At 48.1% G+C, this 17,458-nt stretch overlaps 1 protein-coding gene across 1 annotated transcript in view; it reads left to right on the forward strand.

Moving 5' to 3' along the window:
• The window catches only part of PREX2 (phosphatidylinositol-3,4,5-trisphosphate dependent Rac exchange factor 2), a 582,180-nt gene that overhangs the window by 228,012 nt on the left and 336,710 nt on the right, over positions 1-17,458 (forward strand). The window contains exon 8 of the mRNA XM_075353190.1: positions 8,485-8,588. Coding sequence (XP_075209305.1) covers positions 8,485-8,588 — 104 coding nt within the window. The remainder of the gene's footprint in view (positions 1-8,484; positions 8,589-17,458) is intronic.

Below are 17,458 nucleotides of genomic sequence, written 5' to 3' on the forward strand. Positions count from 1 at the left end.
TGAAGTTGCTGACAGTTGTATTCTAACAATATTATAGCAGCCCTCTTTTGGGGGCGTGGGGGGGTTTCAGCATTGGAGTGGTACTTTAAGGCCCTGTGCGCACACTGACTGCGGTTTTTGCCTCGGATTTGCTGTGGTTTTCACCACAGAAATGGTAAAAAACCGCAGGTACCAACCTGCGGAAAAACCGCGTCAAAACCGCGTCAATACTGTGAGTGCGTTATTACCGCGGTTTTTTCCGCAGGTGCGGTATTCTGCCAGAGGGTGCGGATTTTTCTTAAGAAAAAGTTTTTTCCCAGTGCGCACAGGGCCTAAAAGTAAAGCCTGCTTTACACGTTATGATTAAACATATGATATTGTATGCGATCGTAACCGCCCCCATCGTATGTGCAGCACATTCAATTTGTTGAACGTGTTGCACAAACGATTATTTCCCGTCACACGTACTTACCCGTCCATACGACCTCGATGTGGGCGGCGAACGTCCATTTCCTGGAATGGGAGGGACGTTCGGCGTCACATTGACGTCACGCGGCAGTCGGCCAATAGAAGCGGAGGGGCGGAGATGAGCGGGACGTAAACATCCTGTCCACCTCCTTCCTTCCGCATTGCCGGCAGGAGCCGCGGGACGCAGGTAAGCTGCTGTTCATAGTTCCCGGGGTGTCACACAGCGATGTGTGCTACCTCGGGAACATTGAACATCCTCACGTTCAATTTTTAGCAATTGAACGACGTGCATGCGATAAACGATTTAACGATCAATCGCAATCGCACGTAGCTGTCACACGCTACAATATAACTTACGATGCCGGATGTGCGTCACTTACGACGTGACCCCGCCGACACATCGTAAGATATATTGTAGCGTGTAAAGCCCGCTTAAGTCCCCTGGGTCTAGTGTTAAACATACTCTTCAGCGTTTTCATGCTTTATTGGTACCACTGCGGTTCCACAGCACCATTATGTGACTGCAACTTCTGACTGACCGAAGTCAGAAGTTACGTAACAAGGCCAGAACGAGGCTCTCATAGAGCTGTATTGAGTTGTGACCTCCAGCATGCTCCATGAAACACTGGAGCTGTTGGCAGGTCACAAATTGCCGAAGACCGACCAGAGGGACGGCAAGGTCTAATTGGACAGGGGGAGGGCAGAGGGGCAAATGCCCCCTGGACCACTCCCCACCAGCTGTGCAGAGCCGCATGCTTGTTCTGCAAGCTGCTTGTTGGCCATCACCTTAGCAGGCATGGATTGCACAGTGCACTGTGCAGCCATGTCTGCTAAAGTGACATCCATCAAGCAGTGCACCCTGCATTGCCATATGATTACTAGAGAGGACCTGGATGGGAGATGAGTGGGGAAGGTGCGTGAGACTTACTGCTGGTGTCGCGGGCGGAGGAGGGGACGCCGCGCTCTCCCACTGCTGCTCGGGTCCGGCTGCCGCGGCTGCTGCGGCTTGCTGCTGCTCGGTGGCTCGAGCGATGAGCCGGATCCCGGGGACTCTAGCGGCGCTCCTCGCCCGTGAGTGAAAGGGGGTTTTTGGGTGTGGGAATTGTTTATTGTCCGTGACGCCACCCACGGTTGTGGTGATTTGGTTGACACCACCGCTGCTCTGTATGGGGATCCCGGGAAGGATGGTATGGAGCATCCAGTTGTTGTGTTGCCCCTCCGTGGGTAGGGGTTGGTGATCCCGGGGCCCAGTGATGAGGTGGGAGATGCAGGGCTTGGTGGGGTGCAGGGACGCGGGGGCAACGCTGTGCCTTGCGGCACTGTGGTACTCACTCAGCCTGAGACGTTGACACAGTTCTCGGTAAAACACACGGCTGGAAAGACGGTTCCCACGGACGGCTGCACTTGCTTTCCCCAGTAGGTGACGGTGATGTCCCTTTTCCTGCACCTAATGTTCCTGTGTTGGTAGCGATGGGTTCCCACCGGTAACCCGCTCCCCGGCTTGGATATGGGCCGGAGGAGCCCTACTTTGCCCGCAGGCGCTGGCCCTGAGAAACTGGTGTCCTGGCGGTGGCGGTGTCTCTCCTCAATGGTTGGACTGTTGCCTTCAATCGGGACTTGGTTGTTTGGAGACAGACGTCCCCTTCACTGACGGATTTGGCAAATTTACGGCGACTCCTAGCCTTGCCGGGGTCCGAGAGGCCCCTGCCCTGGTGCTGACTGTTCTTCGTATACTGCTCCAGACCGCCGGGCCACTACCCGTCCGCGGTCCTTCCAGCAACCTCCGAGCAGTCACCCCTGCAGACTATCACCGCCGTCTGCTGACCTTGCTGACACTGTCCTGGCACACAGCCGGACCAACTTCAGGCTTTACTACTGCCACTTCAGCTTCTCTCTTCAGCTTCACTCCAACTTCACTTCTACTTTACTTCACTTTCTAAACTCAACTCTACTGTTTACTCCCTCACTTAGCTCCTCACTCAAGCTCCCCCTGAGCTAATCTGCCTGGTTCCTCCCACCTCCAGGGCTGTGTACTCCTCGGTGGGCGGAGCCAACCGCCTGGCCCACCCCCTGGTGTGAACATCAGCCCCTGGAGGAAGGCAACAAGGATTTTGGTAGCCTTGGTGTTCCTGACTGGGGTGTAGGGTGTGGTGGTGTGATGACCTGTGACCCCTGGCTTGCCCAGGGCGTCACATTCCCCCTTAGCAAAATGCAGACCGTCCGCGGGCTGCCCGTCCAACACCGGTTTTATTTTCTGTAAATATATAAAGGTAAACGGTAACATTTTAATGCATAACATCATCCCACAACGGGAGGCACATTTCTTAAACGTTGCTAAACGGTTTACGGCTACGGTTTCCGCTCTCTCCCACCCAAGCAACCTGGCCCTGATGCTGCCCCTAAAACCCAGGCAGCACCCCTTGACCCAAGTCCAGCACAAGTCACCCGAGCGGGATCTGTCCTTCCCCTCCAGAGGGTAGCCACCGGTTGCTGTGGTGGCTGGGCCCCAGCCTGCTCTGCTGAGGGCCCTCCCTCCAACCTGCCTCTCCGGAGGCGGCAAAGCGGAAACGGTAACGGTAAAACAACTTATTTACAAGCCACTAACGTTTGTGGTTGCCCTGCAAGTTCACGGGCTTGTCCATGAGCAGTTCCTCATGCAAACTTTCTAAACGGTCCCCACGGGGACAACGGTGCCGGCAATGGCCGGTTTCCTTTCAATCACGGTTGTAGACAATCTGATGAAACTTCGGTAATCATTTTTGCTTATCATTCTTTTTCAACAAACTTTTTCAAACATACACACAGGTGGTCCCAACGGGGACTGCTGCAGCGGGCATCCGCTGCCCTTGAGGCGGCTACCACCGCAGGGGGTCGGCCCACTCCGGGACCGAGCGGTACATGGGGTTTTCTTCCCACTGGCAGTTCAACCCCGAACCACTAACAGCCGTTAGGAATGGCGGCGGAGGCGGCATGCTTGGGACCTCTTCCTCCATCAACGACATTCTCTCCGGACCCCAGCCGCGGTGCTAATGTCCGTCTCCCACTCAATCAGGGCCGGTTCTGGGGTTTGGGTGGACTGATCGCGACGCGGCACGGCTGCAGCGGCCCCTTGCTCACGGGCCCCCACTACGGCAACCATCCTTCGCATCTCTGCCTTCCAATCCATCAACTGCTGCAGGCTCTGCGCCCTCACCTTCACGCAGAATCGGCCCAACTCCCGCTCCAGCCACGTCAGCGGTCCCGGCGGGGAGCTCACCCGGGCCGCAGTCCTCAAAAGCTACTCTGCCTCGTTTCCCCCAGAGCTTGGGTACTCCGGTGGCGGGTATTCCCGCACTCCAATTCGAGGACGCCGCCATCTCTCCATCTGCGTCCCCCTTAGCTTCTTTCCGGCCCCTCCTCTATTGGGGCGGAGTTTTGACCTTCGCGCCTCTGCTACTCGAGAAGACGCTCGAGCGGGAACTTTTCGCGCCAAAGATGGCGACTTCTGAAATTTTTCAGCCGGATACCTCCGGCGGTTACAAGGCGCACCTCTACCCAACGGCAGAGCGGTAAGATCCTGTTCGTGATGCCAAGTTGTCGCGGGCGGAGGAGGGGACGCCGTGCTCTCCCACTGCTGCTCGGGTCCGGCTGCCGCGGCTGCTGCGGCCTGCTGCTGCTCGGTGGCTCGAGCGATGGGCCGGATCCCGGGGACTCTAGCGGCGCTCCTCGCCCGGGAGTGAAAGGGGGTTTTTGGGTGTGGGGATTGTTTATTGTCCGTGACGCCACCCACGGTTGTGGTGATTTGGTTGACACCACCGCTGCTCTGTATGGGGATCCCGGGAAGGATGGTATGGAGCAGCCAGTTGTTGTGTTGCCCCTCCGTGGGTAGGGGTTGGTGATCCCGGGGCCCAGTGATGAGGTGGGAGATGCAGGGCTTGGTGGGGTGCAGGGACGCGGGGGCAGCGCTGTGCCTTGCGGCACTGTGGTACTCACTCAGCCTAAGACGTTGACACTGTTCTCGGTAAAACACACGGCTGGAAAGACGGTTCCCACGGACGGCTGCACTTGCTTTCCCCAGTAGGTGACGGTGATGTCCCTTTTCCTGCACCTAATGTTCCTGTGTTGGTAGCGATGGGTTCCCACCGGTAACCCGCTCCCCGGCTTGGATATGGGCCGGAGGAGCCCTACTTTGCCCGCAGGCGCTGGCCCTGAGAAACTGGTGCCCTGGCGGTGGCGGTGTCTCTCCTCAATGGTTGGACTGTTGCCTTCAATCGGGACTTGGTTGTTTGGAGACAGACGTCCCCTTCACTGACGGATTTGGCAAATTTACGGCGACTCCTAGCCTTGCCGGGGTCCGAGAGGCCCCTGCCCTGGTGCTGACTGTTCTTCGTATACTGCTCCAGACCGCCGGGCCACTACCCGTCCGCGATCCTTCCAGCAACCTCCGAGCAGTCACCCCTGCGGACTATTACCGCCGTCTGCTGACCTTGCTGACACTGTCCTGGCACACAGCCGGACCAACTTCAGGCTTTACTACTGCCACTTCAGCTTCTCTCTTCAGCTTCACTCCAACTTCACTTCTACTTTACTTCACTTTCTAAACTCAACTCTACTGTTTACTCCCTCACTTAGCTCCTCACTCAAGCTCCCCCTGAGCTAATCTGCCTGGTTCCTTCCGCCTCCAGGGCTGTGTACTCCTCGGTGGGCGGAGCCAACCGCCTGGCCCACCCCCTGGTGTGAACATCAGCCCCTGGAGGAAGGCAACAAGGATTTTGGTAGCCTTGGTGTTCCTGACTGGGGTGTAGGGTGTGGTGGTGTGATGACCTGTGACCCCTGGCTTGCCCAGGGCGTCACACTGGCTTCCCCAAATTCCTTTACTGTGTCTGTGTCAGTCTATATGTCTGTTTATATGTATTTTAGTGAATATCTCTTATCTCTTCAAATATATATCCCTCTATGTGTACTTATCTGTTTACATGTCTTTATATCTGTTTCTGTATTTGCATATCTGTGTACCATCTTACCATGTCTGCGTATTGCATGTGTACATGTCTGTGTACCATGTGCGGTCAGGTCTTCATGTGTGTGCATGTCTGCCTTACCATCTGTGTATATGTCCGTTTGTGTTTGAGAGCATGTCTGCATGTGTGTGGGCATGTATGCGTATCATATGTAAGCATGTGTTCATTTGTGTGCATGTCTGCATACTGTATGTGTGCATATCTGCTTACCGTATGTATGCATGTCTTTATGTGTGTGCATATATGCATGTGTGTGCATGTCTGCATAATATATGTGTGCATGTGTGCATATTATATGTGTGCATGGCTGTGTACCGTGTCTGTGCATGTTTGCGTACCATATTATATAAACTTTAGTACCATCTCCCCCATACCGCCATTTTAATTGACTCCACCAGGGTCACGGAGTCGGGCCCCACCATCGCTGACTACCCCGGACTAGTCAGGCCCGACACCGAGTCACCCAAGGCCCTGGGCGGGCGAGTCATATGCGTGCTGTATGTGTGCATGTCTGCTACTGAGTTTGTGCATTTCGGCATACTGTAAATGTGCATGTCTGCCTACCATATGTATTGCATATCTTCATGGGTGTGCATGTCTGCATGTGTGTGCCTGTCTACATATGGTGTGTGAATGTCTGAGTACCATGTGTGCATGTTTGCATACCATATTTGGTGGCCAATTCAGCACCTCTACTTCATTGTCATTGAACCAGTTCTTGATCAATCTCGACGTATGCTTCTGCTCGTTGTTCTGCTGGAACACTATGTCGTCTTTTTCATACCCATAATGCTTGAATGTACAAAGTAACTCATCTTGTATTATATTCATATATAGCTCAGCATTAAGACCACGAATGATCCTAGTTAAGTATTCAACACCTTTGGCTGTGATATCATCAGACTTCCTCCACCAAACCTGACAGTTCCTTCAATTTCTTGATCCGTTAGACCTTTTTCTCTAGTTTCTTCCAGACCTATTTGCACCAATCACATCCTAGTTTATTGACTTTTGTCTCATCAGTCCAAATCACCAGTTTCCAATCTTATACTGTCCAATTTTCATTCTTATGCATCACACTGACGGGGCATTGAAACCACAAGGGTATTCAAGATATCTTGAGGGATCTTGCTCCATTCTATTTGTAAATCTGTATTGCTATGGGTACGGCCCCAACTCATCACCTAACTCATCCCAAAGATGCTTTATAGGGTGTAAATTAGGTAATTCTCTTGGCTATTGCAACAAGCGAACATTTTTCTTTGCTAATCAATTTTTTACTATATTGGATGTGTGCTTAGGATCATTGTCTTTCTAGAATTTCCAGCACCTGCCTACTTTGGTTTTACCTTTTTGCAGCATTACTTTCTCCAGTATATCTGCGTACATGGTAGCATTCATATTTCCCTCAATTCTATGTGTAGAGGTAATGGCAGATACCCAAAACCATGACAATGCCACCACCATGTTTCACTGTAGGTGTTTGGTACCTTACATCATTATGGTTTCCAGTTGCTGCTGTCACTACTAAAGAGATTGAACTTGAATTAATCCGATCACAACACCTTAGACCAATCTGTCTCGTTTTATTGTTTTCTTTGGCAAACTCAAGTCGGACCTTCCAGTTCTTTGCAAAGATGAAACGCTTCTTGACTGGAACTTGTGCATTCAGGCCTACTGCTCTGAGCCATCACACCACAGTTTGGCGACTCACTTTGAGCCCATATTCTTCATTCATTTTGTGCGAAATCTTATGGACATCAGATACAGACTTTTTCTCAATAATGTGATCAGCTTTGGAGGAAGTTTTCCATGGTCGGCCACTTCTAGGGTTGTCAGCTGTTCCATTACCTCCTTTTTCTTTCTTTATCATACGTGACACTTGACTCTGAGAACAGTTGACTTCCATCGCTGTCTCTTTTTGGCATTTGCCTGACTTCACTCTCAGAATAATCAGCTTGCTGACATCTGGTGATACATTTGGCTTTATCTTTACCATATTTTATCCTAAAAACATACAAACAAACAAAACATTTTTAAGCAAAATTAGACCACGCATGACAAAATATGTAAAACATTTGACCCAGCAAATGTGGAAAACAAACACATAAAGGGATAAAACAATGTCAAACACAATTTTAATTTTTAGAACTGATAACCATTTTGCTTCCGGTACTAAAATCACCAGGAAAATGGCGTCACAACAACCAGACAGAAGTAATCACACTTTTAACAAAAATGTAGAACTTTTGGTCGCTACTGTAGCAAACAAAACATCAGAAATATGAGAGTTAAGCCTGCTTTACACCTTACGATATCACATACGATATTGTATGCGATCGTACCCTCCCCATCGTATGTGCGGCACGTTCAGTTTGTTTACCGTGTCGCACAAACGATTATTTCCCGTCACACGTACTTACCTTTCCATATGACGTCGATGTGGGCGGCGAACGTCCACTTCCTGAAGGTGGAGGGACGTTCGGCGTCACAGCGACGTCACGCGGCAGTCGGCCAATAGAAGCGGAGGGGCGGAGATGAGCAGGACGTAAACATCCCGCCCACCTCCTTCCTTCCGCATTGCCGGCGGGAGCCGCAGGACGCAGGTAAGATCTGTTCATCGTTCCTGGGGTGTCACACACTGTGATGTGTGCTGCCTCGGGAACATTGAACAACCCCACGTGCAATATTTCGGAAATAAACGACGTGTATGCAATGAACGGTTTTACATTCAATCGCAGTCGCACGTAGCTGTCACACGCTACAACACCACTAACGATGCTGGATGTGCGGCACTTACGACGTGACCCCGCCGACACATCGTAAGATATGTTGTAACGTGTAAAACTGGCTTTAAGAGCCTGACTGAGCAATGACATATTACATTACATATTTTAGTGCAATTTAATTGCTTTCTTTGTTTGTGAATATTAAATGTAGCATCACAAAATGTGAGTCTTGTGTTATTGTGGTATCTAGTAGATGCATGAGATACTTTCTCTTCCATCAATTAACTTTGATTTTGTTTCATTTAAAGACGTTTGAAGAACAGTAAAGCGTCCACAGATGGGCTCCGCTATCTCTTCCGAGGCCGGATTAACACAGAAGTGATGGAGGTTGAAAATGTTGATGATGGAACAGGTGTGTATAGAAATAATCCCGGTAAAATGATCGTCAGTGCCGCACACCACTGATTTCCCACTGTGCAGGCTGGCGAGTGAATAAAGCAGAGAAATGATGCCATGGCTAAATCAACTCTCTTCATGCGGAGTGATGGATCCCCAATCACACATTTACGACTATCCATGAATATAAAAGTCACAGACAATCATATTCTAAATACTTTTTGGGATATTTATCTGAATAGATATGTAAAAAATATTTATTACAATTGGCAAAAAGGGGTTGTCTAGCTTGATATTTTAGAAAGTATACGATTTACTTTACGATTTACTCGTATTTACATTCCCTAACCCCCTCCCCCGCTACTTTTTTTCCGAGATGCCAGGGTCCCCCGTGGGGCTCTGTATTCTTCCATCCCAAAGTATTAACATTACAGTGCTCTCATGTCTGTAAGGGTAAAACGTAATATAAAGAGCTGGTATTTTGTGGTTTCAGAGTATGTTGGAAAGTTTTTATAAATAAATTAAAAGGAGGTCAAACCAAATACTTAGTGTCATGGGTGAAAAAGTCATGTGGTTTCTGGCAATAGAAGGTCACAGTGTTTGGCTACACAAAATCCTCCCTGACTTTCTGTTGTTCCTGCTGTCAGTATTCATTGTACTAGGTAGGGACATGGGTCATAAAAACTCCCAATTTTTCTCTTTTTTGTTTCTATTGTACTAGGTAGGTAGCTTTCCTGCTGGATTTCAGGTATTCCCTTTTAAGGCCCCCTTCACACGTCCGTGATTTTCATGGACGTGTCAAAGGTGTGTTTTCCCATCCATGTGCCGTGTTTATGGCACTACGTGTGTTCTCCGTGTGTTATCCGTATATGATAACACACGGAGAACGAGAACTTTCAACTCACCTGTCCCTGGCGTCACTGTCTGTGGTGCTGAACTTCGGTCTCCGGTCCTGCCGACTCCCTGCTGCTGCTGCTTCCGGCCGCAGTGAAGTGAAGATGCAATGAGCATAATGAGCGGCGGTCGGCAGCAAGTGACAGCAGCGGCAGAGACAGGAGGGCAGGAGAAGGTGAGTAAAGATTTGTTATTTTTTTCTCTGACACGTGAGTTTTCTCCGGCGCGTCTCACATGGGACCGCATACACACTTCATCCGTGTGGTCCGTATGCGGGCCGTGTGACACCCGTGCTGCCGGAGAAAAACGAACATGCATCCGTGTGGAGCACACAGGCACACATCTGCTCCACACGGAGGCACGGGCCAATGGCTGCACACGTGCGTGCACATAAACCCATTGATGTTAAGGGGTTTACGTGTGCCCGTGTCTCCGGTACATGCGGGCACGGACCTAGCACGTACCGGAGACACGTTCGTGTGAAGGGGGCCTAAGACACAGGGCAGCTAAACTTCTATCCAGCTGCTGTTCACAGTATTCACATTGTGCTTAAATACTCCCATCTACCCTGGACTTGTGCTGGTGATATTATTCAGTTCATACAAGCTCTGGTTGCAAGCAGGCGGCTTACACAGACAATATGCCATCACACAAATTTCTGATTTTTTTCACTAATTAAATAAAAAAATAAACTATCCATGTTTGGTACCCATGAACTCATACTGACCTGGAGAATTATATTACCATATCAGTTTTACCATTTAGTGAACATGGTAAATAAAAAAAATAAAAAAAAATGTGGAATTGTACTTTTTTTTTTTTTGCTTTTTTTCCACACTTGGAAGTTGTAACACAATGTTGGACTTTTTCTTGCCAAATCAAAGTAAAAATTCCTTTATTGCATCAAGATCCTTTATTTACCATCATTTTGATGCTGAGGTTTCTATCTACATTAAGTCAGAACTGCTGAGATAATCTTATATACAGTATGTGCCCCTGCTATGTGCCGTGTAATGGCCGTGTCTGATCGTACAGGGACATGGTCTGACCATACCACAAATCCTGGGCAGGGGAGGAAGTAAAAAAGTATACAGACATTACAGCACGGGATCACAGCTGGTTCTTTCTGTGAGGTAAAACATTTCTTTGTCTGTTTTTAAAAAATATTTTACCTCAAAGATTGAATTATTTGTGATCCCGTGCTGTAATGTCTGTATACTTTTTTACTACTTCCCCTGCCCAGGAGATGTTGTATGATCAGACCATGTCCCTGCACAGTCAGACACGGCCATTACACAGTACATAGCAGTTGGCATATATATAAAGATAATATGAGCACAGGAACATTTCTTTTACACATTCAATTATTCAATGAATAAAATCAACTTTGTTCATGGGAAAACGCCTTTAAAAGTTTTGCATCATTTTCCTTCTCTAGCATCTGTATTACACTCTCTATTGCTGACTGCAGAATGAGTTAACTGAAATTCCATCAGTGAGCTCGAACTGACAGTTTGAAAGGAAAGTGTGTCTTTTTTTATCCTCTTCTAAGTTCCACTCAGCTGATTTATGGCCACAGTTCACATAAGAGTTGAATGTGCAGAAAAGCAAAATGAATAAAGACAGATAATGAGAAACATTCAATGAAATGTAACAACAATGATTCTAAAGCCCGCTTTACACGCTTCAATATATCTCACAATCCGTCGTTGGGGTCAAGTTGTAAGTGACGCACATCCGGCATCGTTTGTGAGGTATCTGCGTGTGACACCTACGTGCGATCAGGATTGAACGCAAAACCGTTGATCGCAAACACATCGTATCTTTGTCTAGAATTGAGCGTTTTGTTGCACGAACCTAGTGAATTGTAACGTGTGACATCCCTCATACGATTTTGGTGTCTGATGCTATGTGCGCAGGTGTGCGCTCTGCACCGCAGCTTAAAAAAGGTCCGCTTCAGAGCGCAGCTGAAAAGCTGCGTTCTGAAGCGCCTCACAATGTCTGTCATTCACTAATCTCTGTCAGTCGGTCACTATCTCTGTCCCTCACTCTCTGTCCATGTCAGTCTATCCCCCTCTCTCATATACTCACCGATCCCCGATCCCCGGCACTGCACGGCGTTCACACTGCTCCGGCGGCTTTTACTGTTTTGAAAAAGCCGGCCGCCCATTAAACAATCTCGTATTCCCTGCTTTCTCCGCCCACCGGCGCCTATGATTGGTTGCAGTGAGACACGCCCCCACGCTGAGTGACAGGTGTTACACTGCACCCAATCACAGCAGCCGGTGGGCGTGTCTATACTGTGTAGTGAAATAAATAATTAAATAATTTAAAAAAACGGCGTGCGGTTCCCCCCAATTTTAAAACCAGCCAGATAAAGCCATACGGCTGAAGGCTGGTATTCTCAGGATGGGGAGCTCCACGTTATGGGGAGCCCCCCAGCCTAACAATATCAGCCAGCAGCCGCCCAGAATTGCCGCATACATTAGATGCGACAGTTCTGGGACTGTACCCAGCTCTTCCCGATTTGCCCTGGTGCGTTGGCAAATCGGGGTAATAAGGAGTTATTGGCAGCCCATAACTGACAATAAGTCCTAGATTAATCATGTCAGGCGTCTATGAGACACCTTCCATGATTAATCTGTAAATTACAGTAAATAAACACACACACCCGAAAAAATCCTTTATTAGAAATAAAAAACACAAACATATACCCTGGTTAACCACTTTAATCAGCCCCAAAAAAGCCCTCCATGTCCGGCGGAATCCAGGATGGTCCAGCGTCGCATCCAGCTCTGCTGCATGGAGGTGACCGGAGCTGCAGAATACACCGCCGCTCCTGTCACCTCCACACAGCAACTGAAGACAGACGCGCAATCAGCTGAGCTGTCACTGAGGTTACCTGCTGTCACTGGATCCAGCGGTGGCTGCGGGTAACCTCAGTGACAGCTCAGCTGATCGCGCTACTCACCTCAGTTGCTGCGTGGAGGTGAGAGGAGCGGCGGTGAGTAGCGCGATCAGCTGAGCTGTCACTGAGGTTACCCGCGGCCACCGCTGCATCCAGTGACAGCGGGTAACCTCACTGACAGCTCAGCCGATCGCGCGGCTGTCTTCAGTTGCTGTGTGAAGCTGACAGGAGCAGCTGTGTCTGCTGCAGCTCCGGTCACCTCCATGCAGCTGCGCTGGATGCGACGCTGGACCATCCTGGATTACGCCGGACATGGAGGGCTTTTTGGGGCTGATTAAAGTGGTGAACCAGGGTATATGTTTGTGTTTTTTATTTCTAATAAAGGATTTTTTCAGTTGTGTGTGTTTATTTACTGTAATTTACAGATTAATCATGGAAGGTATCTCAGGGAGACGCCTGACATGATTAATCTAGGACTTATTGGCAGCTATGGGCTGCCAATAACTCCTTATTTCCCCGATTTGCCAACGCACCAGGGCAAATCGGGAAGAGTCGGGTACAGTCCCAGAACTGTCGCATCTAATGTATGCGGCAATTCTGGGCGGCTGCTGGCTGATATTGTTAGGCTGGGGGGCTCCCCATAACGTGGAGCTCCCCATCATGAGAATACCAGCCTTCAGCCGTATGGCTTTATCTGGCTGGTTTTAAAATTGGGGGGGACCGCATGCCGTTTTTTTTAATTATTTAATTATTTATTTCACTACACAGTATAGACACGCCCACCGGCTGCTGTGATTGGGTGCAGTGTGACACCTGTCACTCAGCGTGGGGGCGTGTCTCACTGTAACCAATCATAGGCGCCGGTGGGCGGGGAAAGCAGGGAATAGGAGATTGTTTAATGGGCGGCCGGCTTTTTCAAAATAGTAAAAGCCGCCGGAGCAGTGTGAACGCCGTGCAGTGCCGCGCCGGGGATCGGGGATCGGTGAGTATATGAGAGAGGGCTGCTCAATTCAGTTACTCAGGAGTTTAGCGGTCACCGGTGAATCCTTCACAGGTGACCACTAATCAGGACGCGACACAGATAGAGCCGCAGCATGACAATGAAGTCGGGTGAAGTTAACCCGAGTTCATTCTGACAGTGCGGCTCTGTCTGTGTCTGCTGTCAGCGGCCATTCAGCTCTGCTACATGGCTGTCTGTGTCTGCTGTTAGCGGCCATGTAGCAGAGCTGAATGGCAGATGACATAGTAAAAACGCATCCCTACACAGTACACACGCTTGTCAAGTCAATAAATAAAAAAAAAAAAAAAAAAGGTGCCCAATGCATACGTCACAGAACACATGATCTAAAGGATCGCACATAAAATTGATCAATTTAACATAGACTACGAACGCTCGTGTGACAGCAAATGAACGACCTATGTGCAATCTCATAAGATCCCGTATGCAACCTGGGTGTGTCACATCGCAAATGCGATTGTACAACTAATTGCAACGTGTAAAGCTGGCTTTAGACCCAAATACATACATTTAATGGGAATCTGTAACGAGGTTTTCAGCTCCTAATCCAAGAGCAGGATAATGTAGGAGCAGAGATCCTGATTCCAGAGATGTGTCACTTGCTGAGCTGCTTAGTGTAGTTTTGATAAAAAAATCACTGTTTAATCAGTAGTAGGTTATTATTACAGGACTACTTGGCGTGCTGCAGGTAGTCCAGCATATCATGAGCTCTGTATAACTGCTAGATCTGTAGCAGAGAAAACAGTGATTTTATCAAAATAACAGCAAGTGACACATCGCTGGAATCAGAGTCTCTGTCTCTATATTATGCTGCTCTTAGATGGGGTGGCAGAAACCTGGTGACAGATTTCCTTTAAGTAAAAGAAAAAATGTCACCAAAGATAGACAACCCCAGCACAAGCCATTAAACCTGCGGGGTTAAGCGGGCTTTACACGCAACGACATCGCTAACTAGATGTTGTTGGGGTCACGGAATTCGTGACGCACATCCGGCCTCGTTAGCGATGTCGTTGCGTGTGAATCGCACGAACGACCGTTAATGATCAAAAATACTCACCATATCGTTGATCGTTGACACGCCGTTCTAATCTCGATTATCGTTACTGTTGCAGGACGCAGGTTGTTCGTCGTTCCTGCGGCAGAACCCATCGCTATGTGTGACACCGCAGGAACGAGGAATCTCACATTACCTGCGGCAGCCCGAAATGAGGAAGGAAGGAGGTGGCGGGATGTTCGGCCTGCTCATCTCCGCCCCTGCGCTCCTATTGGCTGGCCGCTTAGCAATGTCACTGTGACGCCGCACGAACCGCCCCTTAGAAAGGAGGTGGTTCGCCGGTCACAGCTACATCGCTAGGCAGGTAAGTCCGTTTGACGGGTGTTAGGAATGTTGTGCGCCACTGGCAGCGATTTGCCCGTGAAGCACAACTGACGGGGGCGGGTGCTTTCACAAGCGACATCGCTAGTGATGTTGCTGTGTGTAAAGCCTGCTTTAGAATTTTGTGCCAGTTAGGCTCTTCTGTATTTTCATATTACTGGATATAAATCTGTTGTGGATTTTATAGTTTTTCTCATTGTTCAGAACATTACATTGGAAATTGGAACATACGCACTTTCTTCACTATGACAGATCAGCAATAGCAAAGCTTTGATAAACAGACGCTTAATTACTGCACTTATGGCACACAATTTATATCACTTTAGTAACGTAACACATTTATCGATATATTAAGAATTGGAAATATGGCTCCTCTGTTAGTTTATTCGCTTTTCATTGCTCCGGGAACCTCATCTGTTATACATTCTGCATACTGATGATTTTAAATGAGTAAATAAATTGAATTACATTCTGCACAAAGGATTACACATAGCGGCCGTGATGGAGACGGTACAAGCGGTCTTGCTCTCTGACATGCGGTCACTTTTCCAATGCAGGCCCTTAATCTTCACCTCTCCATTTCCTTTTATTACCGCAGGTGGAGGTCGGGGATATAATGGGTGAAGCTATAGTTTTTTGCAAAAATAATTAACGGTAATGCCACTGATATCATGTTGTAACAGAATGAGCTGAAATCAATTCTAATATCTCTCTTTCCTATGAACTTCGCTTGGTTCTTGTCCAGTGAATATCAATTTTTTGCTGTTATTTTTCAATTCTAGATTCTTTGCAGTTAGGGAAAAAAGTAAAAAAAAACAAAAACAGTTAAAAAGGTCTTCGTTTTTCCCCCCCAAATCACTCCTGACTGTGCTGAGCATTGAAGTTGAATTAATTTGTAATAGTTGGGACTTGTAACCATCCATCAGTTCAAAGAAGGTTTGTTTATTCTAAGGGGATAACTGTTTTTTACCCATTAACACCTTTTAGACTGATCTGGCCTGTGCTACAGGGGGCTCTTAGGTTGCAGCTGCAGTGTAGCTGCTGACTGGTGTGACAGGCCAGAGTATACCCACAGTCCAGACTATACCTGAGGGTAGATTATACTCCAGAGCATAAATTGGCCTAGGCCAAAATATACTCCTCAGGCCATATTATTAGTAGCATTGAGTGATATACACAAGAATTACTTTAATTTTGGTAAAAAAAAATCCCTCTTTCTGCTCAATATGGCTTAGCTGTTTGTCTGAACTGGGACTTGGTATTTACACGTTTCTCTGGAGATAGATCATAGATCCACCGAGGTGCTTTTGTTTGGTCGCAGTGTAGAATCTCAAAAGCTAGTCATATAGTTGGTCTTCCAAGGTTGTCAAAATTGGAAAAAGTTTAGGGTCATCTACTGACAGTTCAATGTAAGCACTGTACTATTTTACACTCCTAGGGTATAAAGTTTATCCCCCGGGGTATACTGTGGCCTGAGCCAGACTATACTCGGGTTCCACATTAGATGGGTTTATTTTGACCTGGAGCAGTATAGTTTGGCATAGGCTATGTTACTCCCCAGGGTATAGTTTATCCTAGGCTATGTTAAACCCCAGGGTATAAAAATGGCCAAATTGTGCCCATTGTGTCAATATTTTGTGTGGCCAACATTATTTTCAAGCACTGCTTATACTCTCTTGGGCGATGAGTTAACCAGAGCTTTACAGGAGCCACTGGAATCCTCTTCCACTTCTCCATGACAATATCACGAAGCTGGTGGAAGTTAGAGACCATGAGCTCCTCCACCTCCCATTTGAGGAGGCCCCACAGATGCTCAATAGAGTTTCACTCTGGAGACATGCTTGGTTAGTCCAGCACCTTTACCCCCAATACCTTTAGCAGCAAAGCAGTGGTCATCTTGGAGATGTTAGGGGTTGTAATCATGTTAGAATACTTCCCTGTTGCCCAGTTTCCAAAGGGAGGAGATCATGCTCTGCTTCAGTATGTCACAGTGCATGTTGGAATTCATGGTTCCCTCACTTTACTGTCACCCTCCACAACCGTCAGCACTCATGCACCCCAAACCTTGACACTCCCACCACCATGCTTGACTGTAGGCAATACACACTTGTCTTTGTACTCCTCACCTGGTTGCCGCCACACAAGCTTGACATCATCTAAACCAAACAAGTTTATCTTGGTCTCATCAGACCACAGGACATGGTTCCAGTAATCCATGTTCTTAGTCTGCTTGTCTTCAGCAAACTGTTCACAGGCTTTCTTGTGCATCATCTTTAGAAGAGGCTTCCTTCTAGGATGACAGCCAAGCAAAACAATGTGATGCAGTGTGCGGCTGAGCAGTGACAGGCCGACCCCACCCTTTTAACCTCTGCAGCAATGTTGGCAGCATTCATACATCTATTTTGAAAAGACAACCTCTGGATTTGACGCTAAGCATGTGAACTTCTTTGGTTGATCATGGTGAGGCCTATTCTGAGTGGAACTTGGCTTTTTAAACAGCTGTATGGTCTTGGCCACCATACTGCAGTTCAGTTTTTGTGGTGTTGGCAGTCATCATCTAGTCTAGGTCATCTTTATGTAGTGCAACAATTCATTATTTCAGATCCTCAGAGAATCCAGTGCCATGTTGAACTTCCAGTGATCAGTATGAGAGAGTTTGTGAGCGATAACACCAAATGTAACACACCTGCT

Source organism: Anomaloglossus baeobatrachus, chromosome 6, assembly GCF_048569485.1.
Source record: "Anomaloglossus baeobatrachus isolate aAnoBae1 chromosome 6, aAnoBae1.hap1, whole genome shotgun sequence".
NCBI classification, from domain to species: Eukaryota; Metazoa; Chordata; class Amphibia; order Anura; family Aromobatidae; genus Anomaloglossus; species Anomaloglossus baeobatrachus.